This window comes from Aspergillus candidus (assembly GCF_002847045.1).
Source record: "Aspergillus candidus strain CBS 102.13 unplaced genomic scaffold BDW47scaffold_59, whole genome shotgun sequence".
Lineage (NCBI taxonomy): Eukaryota > Fungi > Ascomycota > Eurotiomycetes > Eurotiales > Aspergillaceae > Aspergillus > Aspergillus candidus.
This window is the reverse complement of record NW_020194064.1, coordinates 139639-156394: the sequence shown is the minus strand read 5'-3', so window position 1 is coordinate 156394 and position 16756 is coordinate 139639. Positions and strand designations below refer to the sequence as shown.

At 50.7% G+C, this 16756-nt stretch overlaps 3 protein-coding genes across 3 annotated transcripts; all 3 read left to right on the top strand.

Moving 5' to 3' along the window:
- Positions 1-4233: 4233 nt before the first annotated feature.
- On the top strand, positions 4234-5480 carry BDW47DRAFT_120202 (putative leucoanthocyanidin dioxygenase; the record flags this gene model as incomplete). Its single annotated transcript, XM_024815458.1, has 3 exons — positions 4234-4596; positions 4656-5213; positions 5379-5480. 3 exons carry the CDS (start codon positions 4234-4236, stop codon positions 5478-5480), a joined length of 1023 nt encoding a protein of 340 aa, XP_024668681.1.
- A 295-nt stretch (positions 5481-5775) lies between these two features.
- BDW47DRAFT_120201 (cytochrome P450) lies at positions 5776-7662 on the top strand (the record flags this gene model as incomplete). The annotated part of the gene is made up of 6 exons (XM_024815457.1): positions 5776-6009; positions 6066-6200; positions 6252-6336; positions 6409-6486; positions 6545-7183; positions 7244-7662. 6 exons carry the CDS (start codon positions 5776-5778, stop codon positions 7660-7662), a joined length of 1590 nt encoding a protein of 529 aa, XP_024668680.1.
- A 516-nt stretch (positions 7663-8178) lies between these two features.
- ftmA (nonribosomal peptide synthetase ftmA) lies at positions 8179-15667 on the top strand. Its single transcript, XM_024814036.1, has one exon. The coding sequence runs from the start codon at positions 8495-8497 to the stop codon at positions 15596-15598; it is 7104 nt and encodes a 2367-aa protein (XP_024668679.1). The 5' UTR covers positions 8179-8494; the 3' UTR covers positions 15599-15667.
- The last annotated feature ends 1089 nt before the right edge of the window (positions 15668-16756 follow it).

The window sequence follows — 16756 nt, the reverse complement described above, 5'->3', positions numbered from 1 at the left end:
AAAAAAAAAAAAAAAAAAGAAAAAAGAAGAAAGAAGAAAAAAAAAAAGCCAGACTATATTATACACGAAGAGAAAGAAAGAAAGGAACCCCAACCCAAATCGAATACCTAACAACCTCCCCCACCACCACCGCCATCGCATCCCCCTCCTCCTCCTCCTCCTCCTCCTCCTCCTCCTCCCCCATCCCCACTGAATCCACCACCACCAGCCCCTGTGAAGGAGAAGCCCACGCCCCTCCTCCCATATCTTACTTGATTCCACTTCTTGACCTTCTTCTTCTTGCGATATGCACCATCTTGCAACACGTTGTGTAGTCCTGGTTGTGTGTAGGCGGTATTACCGGGCTGGTAGTACCATCCTTGCTGTTGCAGGTGGTTATTGCTGTGGTTGTAATGGATGGGGTTGTGGTTGTAGGCGACTGGTCTGGGAGGCTGGGAGGAGTGGGGGGATTGTTTAGAGGAGCCAAAGCACATTGTGTATGTTTGTTGATTTTCCTTCTCTTTCTTTTCTTGTCTTTGTAGTTTGGGGGTGGACTTTTGGGTGTAGTACAGATGTAGGTATAGTGGGTAGGTACGTATGTGATGATTATGCGTGGTCTTTGGTCTTAAAAGCGTGTCCTTTCCACGAGGCTGATCGCTGCCTTAAGAAGTCAAAACTGACTATTTCTCATTTGTCTTGGTGTGCTGGCTGTGTAAAGGCTGTGTGATGGCTGTGTGTTGGGATTAATGTAGTCGTCGCATACATTGGACATACTAATAAAGCATTTGAGAATAATATGATGAGCTCCCAAAGATGCTCACCACCTATCTTGGTCGGGCAGTGTGAACCGAATTTTCTCGCAAGATGCCTCGATCTATAGCAAATGACGTCGCTCGGGTTGATTGAAATGCCCTCATCTAGCAACCTGATAGCAAAGTTCATGGTAATCTTCAAGATTCAATGAAGAGAGCGATTCGATCGTGAAGTAAAACGTCCAGCGGTATATCGTTTGCAAACAGAGATTTGAATGGATGTTTTCTTACAAGTCTTATAGATAATCATCGAACCTTAACACGCCTAACTACACGTGCTGTATGAAAAGTAATCACTCTCAGGGTGATAGAGGGATTCCTTCGGTGGTATATCAGTACGCATAGTATGGCTTACCAGTCTGGATTTCTGATCTTTGAACAATATTTCCGGAGTCTTTGGTGTGAAGAGATGAGTAGTCTTTTTAATCTTAAGCTTAGACGCAAGATGACCATGGCAAGCCCCGTCCTAGCCAACAAGGATGTTAAGTATAGACCAGGCACCCATCCTACAAGTGTCTTAACATACAGTAAAGCATAGGAAGATGAAGTTACAACCAGTCAATCCGATAGGTTCAAGAACCCCAGGTCAGTATATAAGTATAAAGGCGCCGCTTCGAACATTCTTAAGTATTTGTCACTGCTTAAAATACTAGTCATCTAGCCCCTATAAAGGACACCTAGACGAACACTCTTGGAATACAATTATGGGACACAGCATGATCTATATATTCGTGTATTATGTATAGGTCCAGGATGACACACAATCTTATTTTCATAGGCACACCAACTTAGGGATCTTTGACAAAGCTTATGATGATATCAAGCCTGACCAGGGACGTATCTGTACATAAACCTCACTTTAGCGCATTATCTGGTTTATGCCACTAAATTTTCGAGTTACTTTGGACGAATGGCATCGTTTAAGCAAGCCTGGCTGTTCAGCTGTGATGGTTCAGCTCTCTTCAATACCCTAAACCACTCATAAGTCAGTAATCTTTTAGCAGAAAGGACGTACTTGCTAGAGTATAGTGAGCTAGGGATGTTCTAGTAGAGACATTTCACCTTTGCTTTGTCACAGGCCAAAGATCCTGTACTTGTTGCAACTCCTATAGAGAATGGTAGTTTGTGTGAAGCTCTGACAGAAGATCCTCAAGCGCTACCTCCTAAGTGGCACATATATCACGTCGTCTGGGGCTGACAGATCTATTGTGCGGAAGTGACTGCAATCAGTTAGCATGTCAGCTGACCTGCGGCGTTTGCAGAGTGTTTTTCCCACTGTTTCTCTATCTTCTATCTTCAATCGTCAAGCAATAATCTACATGGTTTGAATATCATCATTTTTCATTCTTTCGGGTGCGTTTCCATCTACTATTTTCACATAGGATACGTACATTATTGTTCCCAGGGCTGACAACTACTGAATAGCTTGTGAGTGACGGCACATATACTACTGTTTTCAGGGCTTACATATTCAGTAATGACGTGCCCCTGGAGGCTTATGAATATATATATATGAATACTGGGAAAGTCCTTGTTTTCATGTCTCGGGATAAGTTCTATTCTGTAATCAGATTTCTTTTCACCCCTATAGGGCAAGCATAGAGGCTTATATAATTGATTATATTTTATCTATATTGGTATCTTATCATAATCTTTGAACTTTGTAGCATGTGTAGTGATAATATTCATTGTTGATTCTATAACATCGCGCTTCAGCTAAAGGCCAAGGCGCAGGGGTTGGTGGGGGCGGATAGGAGAGAAAAGGGCTGAGGATAAGTACAAGATTGAGGGGTATAATTTAGAAAGACAGAGGATAAGAAAGGCTAAGAGACCAAGGTCTGATCTTTTTATATTTAGTGATAGAGTGAGAGGTTACAGGACAGTGTATTAGGGCGCTAAGCTGGGAACATCAAAACAGCCATCAAGTAGTCATTATAGATCAGGGAAAATCTCAATCATAGAGTAACTAGGTATCCAACTCAAATTCCTGTGTAGCCGCCTTTAAGTTTTTGATGATATGGAAAGAAAGCCCCGGGATACAGCAATCCGACTATCCAGGTGGGTTTTCAGCTGGGAGTCTTTTAGCCTGAACCAAATATTTGTTCCTATTATTATTGTACGCATTGGCTTTGGGTAAAGCAAACGTTCATGTATATCATAGACATGAATTTTTCGATGACCGCGAGGGTTTGTTAGCTATCTGTTTAGCACATTCTCTTCTGCTTTCCATATCACCACTCGTGGCGCACAGGTTTGTTTGTCATGGGCCCATTTCCCGTAACACTTCCACCCAGGTGATGATTTTGCAACAAGGCAGCCAAGGCCAAGGTTTTTCTCGAGACTAGACTCGTGTAGACACCTCAAAACATTATGTCAGATGCTTGGAAACAAATAGTCGGTCAGCATCTGACTAGTTGAAGTGCATCTACCCCGTTTGATGGTCTCGGGGGTGGACCCTCGTTCGGCTAGTCTGCAGGCAGAGAGCAAGGAGGCATACTCAACTTCGAACAAAGCTGCGCAATGTTTTCAGAGATATATCTGCGCGGGTTCCCGCATGTGCCCAGAATCGAACCGATCAGCTTGAGGGAGACTCGACGGCCTGGAACTATTTAGACACCTCTTCGACTTTCAAGGGACATGACACACCGCTATCTCACCTGGGCAACACACGCGCCACTTACTGTATTTGCCTCGGGCCCTTTCCAATAATGCGGTTGATAAACCTCTTCTCAGTCCACAATCTACACGTTTCCTAGGATCGGGTGCTATGTGTTGGTGAGTGATGATTTTCTACCAGATATTGAGGTAGGTAGATGGATGAGAATCACATTTGGAGACCGTTCACAGACACCACTACATTGAAATTCGCGATGAATAGAGATGGAGAATTTAAACGCAAGTCTCGCTTGTGAATGGTACAGAGAGTCTAGGCAATGATCCAGGTTGTGGGGCTCCGATTGGAATGTTGCAGCATGGGTTGTATGGTACTTTGTTTAGTTCTGATGTGTTCTGCACTTCTGATGGGTTGTGTTCGGGGCAGTGGAATATAATACTAGTAGCTACGCAAATACCTTGAGATCCGACAGGGGACACGTCGAAAACTTCTACATTGGTAGATCTGACCTGCTTCTTGAGAGATGCAGTTGACAGGGACTTCAGTTGATGCCCCAATGCATTGCTGTAGGGCATGTGAGACCAGTCAACAGTGGCGCAGACGAATCAATTACGCGAATCCTCATACCAGAGGGCGCCTCCTAATTCTAATGCAAGGCGTATTTACGATAGATCGAGTGCATGCCGCGCGAGACCGAGCAAGGGGTCCATTTCGCCGATTCTTGCGCGGCAGTCAACTCATTGTCCCCGGGGTGTGCCCTGCCTTAAAAGGTTACACTTTGCGTTGTGCCCGACCCTGCTTCCCAATTGCTTGCAACCGAAATTCAAGATGGGTTCTATCTCGGATCATAACGGCCTTCAGACCGTCGATATCTCTGCCTATCTCCACAGCAATGACCCCGTTTCCCGCAAGGCAAAAGCAGACGAACTGGTCAAGGCGATCCACGGGCATGGAGCCTGCGGGATTGTGGGCCACAACATCCACATTGAGACCTGGCGCGAGGCACTAGAACGGTCCAAGGAGTTCTTTGATCTGCCGCTGGAGGAAAAGAGAAAGGTTGACCATCCGCAGGGGACAGTGCCGCATCGCGGATACACTGGCATGGGCAGGGAAAGTATCTACAGCAAAGACGAACTGGAAGCCATGGCAGGCAATCCGGGCGCCAGGGCGGACAAAGCTCTGGACTGGAACGTTCGGTCATCGATCGTGTTTTTCCTCTTGGAATTTTCTAACCGGATGTTTGGCGGCAGGAGCATTACGATATTGGCAGCGACCAGGAACCTGTCCACCATAATCGTTGGGTCGACGAAAAAACCATGCCCGGATTCCGGGAATTCATGAAGGATTTCCTCCAGAAGTTGGAGCAGTTGCACCGAGCCGTCCTGGACGCTCTGCTCTTGGGACTGGAGGTAGAACCCAGCGAGGACTACTTCCGCTCCCTTCACGCGGGGCCTCAGGGCGGAATACGACTACTGCACTATCCATCACTCCTCGAGTCGACCATCGATCGTCAGGCGACCACTTGGTGGCCCCCGCACACTGACTTTACGACCTTCACATTTCTCATCCGAGATCAGAACCAGGGACTGGAGATCGAAGACCGAAGCCAGCCCAGGACGTTCATTCCGGCCACGACCGAGATTCGAGACCGCATCTGGTTTACAATGGGGGACTTTGGAGAAGTATGGAGTAATGGCTACCTGCCTGCGTCCAAACATCGAGTGATGATTCCTTCCCCACCACCAGGCCTGAGTACGACTACGGAAAGATTCTCGATCCCGTATTTTGTAAATCCGAGAAGCGACGATGTGCTGGTGCCTCAGACCACAGGGAAACCTGCTACGATGCCTGACGGGGAACATAAGCGGACCACTGTCCACCAACACATGGAGTTTAGGATGAAGTACCAGTATGCACGGCCAGCGTGATAAGGACAGGGGGATTTGTGATAGCCTCTAGTTTTGTACCAGCAGTCTGCTCTATTAATTACATTCTTATACGATGGATTCTTGTTCCTTTGTGTTGATGTAAACGAACGCGAAAACCAAAACAGACCGAGGGGAGTCAGTGTTTAGGGAACTCCAAACAGGCAGTAGAATAAATCTAGACCATACCTACTATCTCACCGACATGGTAAAATACCCAGCCACTTTCATGCAGTGAACGTGGAGAAGAGGACACGCGTGACAAGTGCATTTATATCAATACTGCAAGGGGGACCTAGCGGCATGTTTGTCAACAAAGTAGAAGGAGAAAACAGGAGTGATGGAACAAACTGGCAGGGAATGAAAGAGTTTTCTCCCCCTCTCTCCCCCAATACAGATGGATGAAACAATGTCAATAACAACTACATTGTTTTCAGTTCCCCCCATGGATTTCTTTCCAAAGTCCGAGCCTGTCAAGGGGTACGTGCTAGCTGCGCTCGTGAGTGCGATTGCTGTCTGCCTCCTAATCGTTGTCGCCGACTATCTATACGGATGGAGCATCCGAAAGCAATTGGGAGATATTCCCATTGTCGGTGACAATAGTGACGTCTGCTCTTTGTTGCAAAGGAGGTCAGCCGAGGGCGATCTTGTCAAAGAGACTACTCAAGCGTACCAACAGGTGAGATCTTATTGATCTCTTGTCTCCATTCGGAGCCACAATTAATCATTGGACAGTATACCAAAAATGGCCTACCATGGGCTATAAGACCTCTCAACCGGTTCTACTGGATATGCCTCCCACCACAGTCGGCCAGGGAATGGAGCTATCTTCCACAAGATCATCTCAACTTCATCAAATTAGTTGAAAAGGTATGCCCCTCCTACGAGAAGCTGAGAAAGTCAGGCTGGTGACCCCTTCAGGAAAATATGCACCACCGCCACTCGAACTTGGCATCACCGACCGTGGCCAATGCCCTCCTCAAATGCAATAAGAAGCCTTATCTGGGTGAGATTTGTGGGCTCCTGGGATGCGGAGAAAGATAGAGATTGAGGGGAGCGTAGCTAACACAAGGCTCAGATGCGTTCTCCTACATGGTCGGCAGTCAGGTCGACCAGCTCATACCGTCCGCCTTTCCCGTGAGCCCCGGTGAAAAAGGTTAGTGGATGCCAGTACAAAGGAAAGAACGCTGGACAAGTGACCAACCCCACCGCAGGATGGCAGGTAATCAATGTTTGGGAAAGACTATACTATGTCCTCTCGCGGGTGATGATTGCGTGCATTTTGGGACCTGAATTTGCATCCGACCAAAAGCTCCTTGAGCTGTATGTGTCCTACAACTCTTTGATAACGTCCCATACAAGCACTTGCGTCAGGTTCCCAAGGCCTTTGCACTCCCTAGTCTCACGGTTTGCTCCGACGAACCGGAAATTGAGGACAGTCATGAAAGAGCTAAAGAGCAGACTCATCCCCGAGATTCGCTGCCAAGTGTGTCGATTACGCTCCGAAAAGTCTCAAAACAGGTCATGTTCGCTACTAGATGCCGTGATCGAGGAGTGTATGGCGGAAAATACCATCGGTCGTGAGACGAGGCACTTTGATGAAGAAAAGCAAATCAGCCAGATAGCTGACAAGATCATGTTCCTTCACTTTGAAAGCGCTCTTCCGGTCACAATGGCCGTGACTACAATAATATACCGCATCATGGTCAACCCCGAGTGCGTCGCACCTCTCCGTGAGGAGCTACAGGCAGCCCTGCCCACAGGACAATGCACCACTCCCGACGTGATGAACCAATGCCCCAAGTTGGAGAGCTTTATGCGTGAAAACCAGCGTCTTCACGGCAGTAGTCTATGTGCGCAACCTCCCCGCTCCCTGTCACAGCAAGACACTAACAAGGAATCAAATTTACCAGACTGTTCGAGTCGTCTTGTGATAAAACCGGTCCACATCCCTTCCCTTGGCCGCACCTTTCCCGCGGGGTCGATCCTCACGCTGCCCTGGTACTGGATGGCACGCGATCCGGATTTGTATCCAAACCCAGATAGATTCGATAGCAACCGCTTTTACGATGCGTCCTCGGGGGGCTGTACTGCACGTCTTACGACCACATCCGACAAATTTCTAGGCTTCGGGTACGGCGCCGTCACTTGTCCAGGTCGCTTCTTGACGAGCAGACTCATCCAAACCGTCTTCGCCAAAATCCTCTTGGATTTCGATGTCACTTGCATGCCCAGCAGGCAGGAATTTCCTTTCAATACCCTTTCGAGTTCGTTCTCTATGCCAAATTCTGAAATCGAGGCGCGAATTAGGCCTCGTGCCGGGAAGATGTAGCCCTCGCCAGCCTGGCAAAGTAGACAGTGAAACATCATAGTCCTGCTAGAAGCATATCTTTACTTATAGTCTTATTGATCTATTCTGAGCTCTGAGGGTTTCCCCCTTTTCCAGCAGTATAATATATTTGTTTGTTACACGTATCAAATACACCGACGTAGTGATTGAACATGGCTCCATAGAGTCTGGTGGGTGATAGCCATCAAGATATCATCACCCTTGTCCCATCCATCCAACTTTTGAACGGCCAGTGTTTTTAGCTTCGGTGAAGTTACTCGAGAATAATTAGAGGTTTCAGCAACTACACTAGAATACTCTAGACAGCCCCTGGATGGCCCAGGCACCCGATCCCCTCGGCTGATCGAAAGCCAATACAAAAGGGGTGGTGGCTGTCGTCCCTTCTTGGTTGCAGCACTCCCTTGCGTCAGTTGCCCGGAGGGACCGACTATTTATTGATCAGTTGATCCACGCATGTTCATCTTTTTTTCAGCTGCTCGCCACTATTGCAGTCAACGACGCATATCTCCGTCAAGGGATCGAGGCAAGGATGCAGGTTATTCCGCGACACCCAGAAAGCTAGCAAACTATTCCCCTTGCCTGGGAGGTGGGGACAGCGACAGTTGGCTAGATGCCAGCTATGCATACAACGGTCTCCTCTTCCACTATGCGCCTTCTCTGTTGGGTGATCTGGGCTTGTTGTCGTCGAGTTTTGGTGTTCGCTTGTGGTTTCGCCCCTGGTCTCTTTTCTTTTCTTTTCTTTTCTTTATTTTCTTTCTTTTCTTCTGAGCATCAATCTAATCGTTCGTGTTTTTCATATTGACCCCATAAAACCATGACCATAAAAAAGGGCCCCTGTGCGGACATCGCCTGCCACTCCGAGCATCGCAGCTGGCGGTCACTGGAGTCAAGTCTAGCATGGCCCGGGAACGTGGCCAATGACCCTCGGAACGGCCAGGCAATTCTGGTCCTCAGTTGGGTAGTCCTGCAACAGTACTACCAGCAGGGCATGTCTGGCCCCGTGGGTGTGCTCGACATCCTGACATCTCGCAGCAATGACTACCGCGACGGTCTCCGTGTGTTGGACATTGCCCTTGACCAAGACCTCTCGATTTGCGAGGGATCGAAATCGATTCAGAAGCGAATCTCAGATTCTCCACTCGTGGAAGATCGATCGTTGACAAAACTCCCGGCCATTCTTTTGTACCGGAATGGAGATAAGCCAGAATGGAATGTGTCGTCCGCCGTTGGGCAACGTCTATCCAGCACCTTTCCACTCGCCCCCATGTTCTTGGACTGCAAGCACCAGGATCAAAATCTATCTGTTAGCATGGTCTTTGATGATGCATCCATTGATACGCCGCACTGCCAGGCTTTCCTCGACCAGTTTATTTGGACAGTCTCCCAAGCACTAGGCCGTAGTGACTTGGTGATCCGGGACCTCATGCAGATCAGCCCACCTGCACTTGATCGCGTTCTGGAGGTCAACAAGCGGGTTCCGGCACGCCTGGATATCTGTGTCCATGACAAGATTCAAGAGTGGTGTCGCGACTCCCCAGAGTCCCCGGCCGTTGAGTCATGGGATGGAACTTTTACATACGGTGAGCTCGACCGTCTGGCGGCGAAGCTCGCATCCCGCCTGACACACTCCGGGGTCGGCCCTGAGACATTCATCCCAATCTGTACGGATAAATCAAGATGGGCAGTGGTTGCCATTCTTGGTGTAATAAAGGCAGGCGCCGCGTTTGTCCTGTTGGACCCCTCATGGCCTTTCCAGCGGTTGCAGTCTATATGTCAGGAGGTCCGGCCAACCATAATATTGTCCTCCGAGGCGCATGCCGACCGGTGCTCACATCTCGCCAACGTAATTGCCATCGAGCATCTGGACCAAGGCTGGTTTCCGCAGCAGGGCAACTTCAGACCACCGCAAGTGGACGCCGACAACGCGCTGTATGTGGCCTTCACATCGGGATCGACTGGGCGGCCGAAGGGGGTGGTGATCGAACATGGTTCATACTGCACGGGAGCCCAGGCACATTGCCGAGCGTTCGGGATGGACCGTACATCCCGAGTTTTGCAATTTGCGTCTTACGCCTTCGATGTCAGCATCATGGAGTTGCTGAGCACCCTGATGTCAGGAGGGTGTGTGTGTGTCATGCCAGACGCTGCACGCACCGATCCCGCGCTATTTGCGCAGGTAGCTGGGAAGCTTGGTGTTACCCACGCCCTTCTTACACCTTCGTTCGCCAGGATGCTCCCTTGGGAGCAGATGCCGCAGGTGAAGACCCTCATATTGGGCGGCGAAAAGATGCTCGCGTCTGACGTGGCCGCTTTCACCCGCAGAGGAATTACCTTATTCAATGCCTACGGTCCGGCGGAATGCTCGGTCAATGCATCCGTACAACAGTTGGAGGAGGGCTGCCCACCAAACACCATCGGACAGCCCACCGGGGCTGTCGCGTGGATCGTCGATCCGGATGATTGCGAGAGGCTCATGCCTACTGGGGCTGTCGGGGAGCTCCTCATCGAGGGCCCCATCGTAGGCCGTGGTTATTTAAACAACGCGGAGGCCTCGAATCGGGCGTTTATCGATCCGCCCAAATGGCTGCAGCTGCTGCCCCGGGGCATAAGTCAGAAGAGATTGTATAGGACTGGCGACCTGGCGTTCCAAGACGCAAAGGGCTCTCTTGCTATTGTCGGCCGCAAAGACGGACAGGTAAAGGTTCGTGGACAGCGCGTGGAGCTGGCCGAGGTGGAGCACCATATCTCTGAGATCTTTGACGAGGTCACCGACGTTATTGTAGAGAAAGTCCGCCACGGAAACCTTACAGGTTTTGTCTTGCCAGGTTCCGTGCTAGCATGCCAGGTGAAGGAGGAAGCCATGGAATCTCTTCTTTTTAAACCAACTTCCGCATATGTTGCGCGAGCTCGCTCCGTGCTGGACCGCCTGCGACAGAGGTTGCCAGCATATATGGTTCCAACGGTGCTCATCCCACTGAGATACATTCCACGACTGGCTTCCACCAAGGTGGATAGACGGCTCCTTCGCCAACATGCAGATCAAATGTCACCGGCTGAATTAAAGATGTACCTTTCGGAAGACCACAAATCTGCTCCCTCGAATGAGGCGGAACACGCCATCCGAAACCTATATGCCGCAACCTTTGGCGTCCCCGTGGAAGCCATCGGGATGGAAGACACTCTCTACAGCTTTGACGGGGATTCAATTTCGGCCATTAAACTGGTCGGAGCCGCGAGGCAGGCAGGATTTGACGTGGCCATCGGCAGTCTACTTAGTCGGTTGTCGTTGCGGGAGCAGGCGGGTGCAATGAGAAAATCGCTTCCTGAGCCGTCCTCAACCGCAAGGGACTTACCATTCTCCATGATTGACCCAAACACCCGAGCCGAGGTTTTTAGTGTAGCAGCGGAGCAATGTGACCTCGAACCGGCCCGGATACAAGATATCTACCCTTGCACCCCAATGCAGGAAGGCATGCTTGCGGCCTCCGTACGGACGCCCGGCAAGTATGTCGGCGAGATTAAGTTCCGCGTCCCTAGAGATACAGATACGACTCGACTCCAAGAAGCGTGGCAATTGACGGCGGATATGAATCCCATCCTTCGTACCCGAATGATTGAGACAGGCCGTGGCTTCTTCCAGGTGGTCGTACAAGACAAGATCGATTGGCTGGAAGGGGACCCGGAGTCAGGGCCTCCTGGATGTGGCTGGAAATATCTGGGTGGTCCACTGATTTGCTTTCGTCAACAGCCTCAACAAGAGGAATTGACCGTGGTTGTCCACCATGCGCTCTGTGATGGCTGGTCGATCGAGCTGCTTCAGGGACAGGTCGACGCAGCATACCGGGGAAATGCTACCCCAGCCACCAAGCCCTTCAGTCGTTTTGTCCATCATGTCCAGACCCTTCCTGGGGCTGAGGAGTTCTGGAAGTCGCAGCTAGAAGGGTTGGAAGCCCCAACCTTCCCAACTCTACCGTCGGTAGACTACCGTCCCTGTCCTTCCGCGGAGTTTCGACATATGTTGGCGGATCTGGAGAAGCCAAAAGGCGGAAATACATATGCCGCCTATCTGCAGCTGGCCTGGGCCCTCTTGGTGGCTCATTATACCGACTCAGAAGCAGTGGTATTTGGCATAACCAACACAGGGCGTACTGCGCCTGTCTCTGGGGTGGAAAGTTTGGTTGGACCCACCATCACAACAGTCCCCCTCCAAGTTCATGTCAAGCAAGGGGACAGTGTGGACGGCATTTTGGATCAGATTCAGAATCGAGTTGTCTCATTGCTTCCGTATGAGCAGGCAGGGTTGCAACTCATTGCCAAAAGCAGTCCAGATGCAGCAAAGGCCTGTGCTTTCCAAAGCCAACTACTCGTCCAACTTCAAGAAAACCCGGCTGAAAGTACTTTTCCCGTTCTGTCCGGCTCGGCAGCCACTGGCATGTCTTACCTTCCCTTCGCATCATATGGCATTTTTCTTGCCTTCAATGTTGGAGAGGCCAGTCGTAGCCTTGAGATCCACGTTAGCTATGACCCCAAGGTTCTCAGCGCCGTTGAGGTTGGGCGGATCGTCTTTCAATACGAGCATATTCTCCGACAGCTATTCCAATCGCCACGGAAAGCCGGCATGCCTGTCAAGGAGATCGAGATGATCAGTCCGCAGGATGCGCAAGTCCTACAGAAGTGGAATGGATCTATCCCAGTTAGGAATAATTGTTGTCTGCATGACCTGGTCCTGGCCCAACACGCTTTGGAACCAAACAGGACGGCGGTCTCGTCCTGGGATGGGGATCTTTCATACCAGCGCCTGGACGTGTTATCTTCCAAGCTAGCTCGCATTCTTCACACACGTGGTGTTGGCCTAGGGTCAGCGGTGGCCATTTGCATGGAAAAGAGCAAGTGGTCCGTCATAGCAATTCTCGCTGTCTTGCGTACCGGCGGCGCGTGTGTTCTGCTGGATCCGCAGTACCCGCGACACAGGATACAGGAGATTATGGCGGACAGTGATGCTAGCCTTTTGATCACTTCCTCTTCAACAGCCTCGCTAACCGATCGACTCTGTGCCAGCCAAGTTGAGATCTCTTCACAGTTCACAGAGCAGGTAGAAGAGCAGCCATCTGACTGGGCCTATGATATCCCGGTTTCGCCTCAGGATACCGCCTTCATTCTGTTTACATCTGGTAGTACAGGACGAGCAAAGGGGATAATCATGCCGCATTCAACTCTGGCGACCAGTATCCTGCATCACCGGGAGGGAATAAATGTGGGTCGTGAGAGTCGCTTGCTGCATCACTCATCCTTTGCATTTGACATGAGTATTTATGAGATCTTCACCACGATGGCTGGCGGCGGCTGCGTCTGCATCCCCTCACATTTCGACAAGAACAACGACATGGCATCGTATATTGCCCGCGCTGACGTCAACTGTGCCTTCTTTACTCCATCATCGATACAGATCCTCCGTCCCTCCCAGGTGCCGATGCTAAGAACTGTTGTTTTGGCTGGGGAGAACGTCACCGAGAGTGTAGCCGATCCCTGGACAAAGGAGCGCACGCTAATCAACGGTTACGGACCGGCCGAAGCTACCATCTGTGGCGTGGCGACAATCTCCGACGATGGATGGAAACCGGGTGTGATCGGCCGCATAGTTGGGGGCGTTGGATGGGTCGCGCAACCCTCCGACCCATCCAGGTTGGCAGCTATTGGCGCCGTGGGCGAACTTCTCCTTGAAGGTCCCATCCTCGCACGTGGGTACCTGAATCGCCCCGATGCAGACGCCGCTGCGTTTTTGTCCTGGCCCGACTGGAGGGTCAGCTTGCCCGGAAACACCGACAACGCCGATCGGCGTCTTTACCGCACGGGGGATTTGGTTCAGTATCAGCACGATGGCTCCCTCCGCTATATTGGACGCAAGGATACCCAGGTTAAGCTGCGTGGTCAACGCATCGAACTAGGCGAGGTTGAAACAACCCTAAAAAACGTATTTCCTGGCGCAGAGGAGGTCATGGCCGATGTGATCAAGTATCCATTGGCCCAAAACAACACCCAGCTCATCGCCGTGGTCAAGCAAGCCCAGGGGGCGTCGAACGGGCAAGGGAGCTTAGGGCCCATTCTCGCCCCTGCTGAGGCGACTTTCCTACAAAGTGCGCAATCGGCTCTGGCCAAGCTCAAGATACTTTTGCCTGCCTACATGGTGCCATCCATCGTCATCTCGGCTTTCCGGTTTCCTCGTACGTTAACGGGGAAGCTGGATCGCCGGAGCCTCAAAAGCGCTCTATTGGCCCTATCCCACCGGGAGCTGCAAGCGTATTCCTGCAAATGTCCCGAGCAAAAGGAAGCTCCTGCCACGGACTACGAGCGGAGGCTCCAGGACATCTGGCAAAAGATACTGGGCATCCCACACGCTGAGATTGGAGTGGATGACCAGTTCCTGAGTCTAGGGGGTGACTCGGTCGCTGCCATGAGAATGGTTGCAGTGGCGAGACGTGCTGGGTTCTCTTTGACTGTGGCAGATGTGATGGAGGGTAGTACGCTGCGATCGTTGGGTCGCCTTCAGAACACGACATCACCACCCACATCGTCGTCGAGATGTCGAGAATCCCTTGGATGCGAAAAGTTACTAGCCAGTCGAGTAGACAGTGGATGCCTACCAACGGGATCCAAAATCCGGCATGTGTTCCCTACGACTTGGTCCCAGTCCTTCTTGATTGCACGATACCCATGGACGCATTTCTGTTTTTCTTTCGCTGGATGGCTGGACCAGGGTCGTCTGGAAGGGGCAATCGCGCGTCTGACCCAAGCCCACAGTATTCTTCGCAGTCTTTTCATAGCTCAGGACGGGCAGCCTCTTCACGTCATTTTAGAAAGCATTGATACCCCGCTGCATGTAATGACAACTCCCGAGGATGTGCAGACAGTGACCAAGACGCTATGTCAGTCCGAGCAGAATGCCCCGGTTACGAGCTCTGTACCACCCACACGATTTACCCTGGTCACCAACGTAGCGGCTGCGCAACACGTCCTACTGATTAGGCTCTCACACGCGCAGTACGACGGGATGTGCATTCCAACACTCTTTCATGATCTGGAATCCCTTTGTAACCTTCCAGAGGCTGCTATACAACAGACCGATTTTGAAGACTATCTCCACGCCCGCCCCCACAGCCAGAACTCGGACAGCCTCGACTTCTGGGGCAACTACCTGCAGGGTTCTCTCATGACCAGATGGCCCAGTACTAGTATCAAGATCGAAACTGACGCGGTGACTCGTGGCTTTTCCGCACTGGAGTTGTCCGTCCAAGCCATACCTTCTGGTATCACCGCAGCCACGTTGGTCAAGGCAGCATCGGCCGTGGCCGTGTCCCGGCGGACCGGAACCACGGACGTTGTTCTGGGCCAGACCGTGAACAACCGGAGCCTGCCCGTAGCAGGGATCGACGAAATCGTCGGGCCGTGCGTGAACTATGTTCCATTTCGCGTGGCGATCCAACCATCCATGACGGGACGAATGTATCTGGAGCACGCGCAGCGCCAGTCCACGCGCAGTCTCGGGCACGAGTGGGTGGACCTGGACCAGATCGTTCAACAGTGCACGCAGTGGGAGTCTGGCAGTGGGTTCGGCTTCATCGTCCAGCACCAGAATATCGAGCGTGACCTTGGCCTCTGCGTTGCGGGCAACAAGTCACAAGCGTTCTCATCGGCCGGCCGGCTTTATCCGTCAACTGAGGTTTGGATCTGTTCAACGCCGACCTCGACCGGGATAGACATCGAGGTAATCGCCTCTCCCCATGTCTTGGAACCGGCTGTTGCCCAGAGCTTGTCGGAAGAGATTTCCAAGGCGCTGCAGGATCTCGTCAGTGAGGGGTTGGATTGTCTGATGGGGGACATGGGGAGTGTCAACCAAGATGCTCGGATCCAGCAGCAGTGAAACACCTTCCCTAATTAGGCATGCTATATATATACCACATAAATTAATTCGCCGTCACTGCAGGATACGCAGTATAGCTTCACCACACACTCGTAGACAAAATAAGGACCGATGAGCCCACCTTTTATATCCGCCCCCTCTACCATCTACCCAAATCCAATGGATAGAAACGTCTCGAAAAGCCATACCGTGCAACTTCCTCCACCGAATTGATCGATTTTCTCCTCCTTTTCTATACTTTGATTAATTTCGACTTTGGGATACCTGGGAATTGGTTATCAGTTTTGGGTGGAGTCGTGGATACTACATACAACATACATACTATACTGGTCTTGGGTTTAATATTTGAACCTGTTCCTTCATGACAGATATTTTATGAAGTGAATACGTTTTATCTTCAATACCCCAGCCATCATCAACAATGCTCAATACATTAATTAAAATTAAACCCTAATCCAAAATAACATTAACCCCAAACTTCACAAGCCCACCATCCCAATTAAGACTATAAAAATAAACAGACATATGTAAAGGAAAAAAGAAAACCCAAAGCTAGCCCTCTAACTACCACCACCATCTCCTCCTCCTCCTCCTCCTCCTCCTCCTCCTCCTCCTCCCCCTCCATCTCCACCTCCACCACCACATCCGCCCCCATCAGCGCCCGAACCAAACCCGGAGCCCCCATCTCCCCCATGCCCAACATTCCCCCACTTCTTCCCCTTCAGATTCTTCTTCCTGCGGCCTGCGTCGTTCTGCCATGCGTTGTGTGGACTTGGTTGGTTGTAGGCGTTGGGTGCGGAGTGGTAGTACCGTCCTTGCTGTTGTTGTTGGTAATTGCGGTAGTTGGGATTAGGGTTGTAGGCGACTGGTCTGGGAGGTTGGGAGGTGTGGGGAGTTTGTTTGGAGGAGCCGAAGCACATTTTGTAGATCTTGTTATATGTTTTCTTTCTCTTTGGTGTGTGTTTTTTGATTGGTTTTGTCGGTGGTTTATTGTATCTATCGTTGGTAGGTAGGCATGTGTCTTGATATCCGTAGAATGATGGGCGTAATATAGCTTTACCACAATCTTGTAGACAAAGCAGCCCAAGATAGACAGAAAGATAGACAAACAAACAAATTGACAGTAGGTAGACAATTAACAGTGAAAAAAGCAGTCCC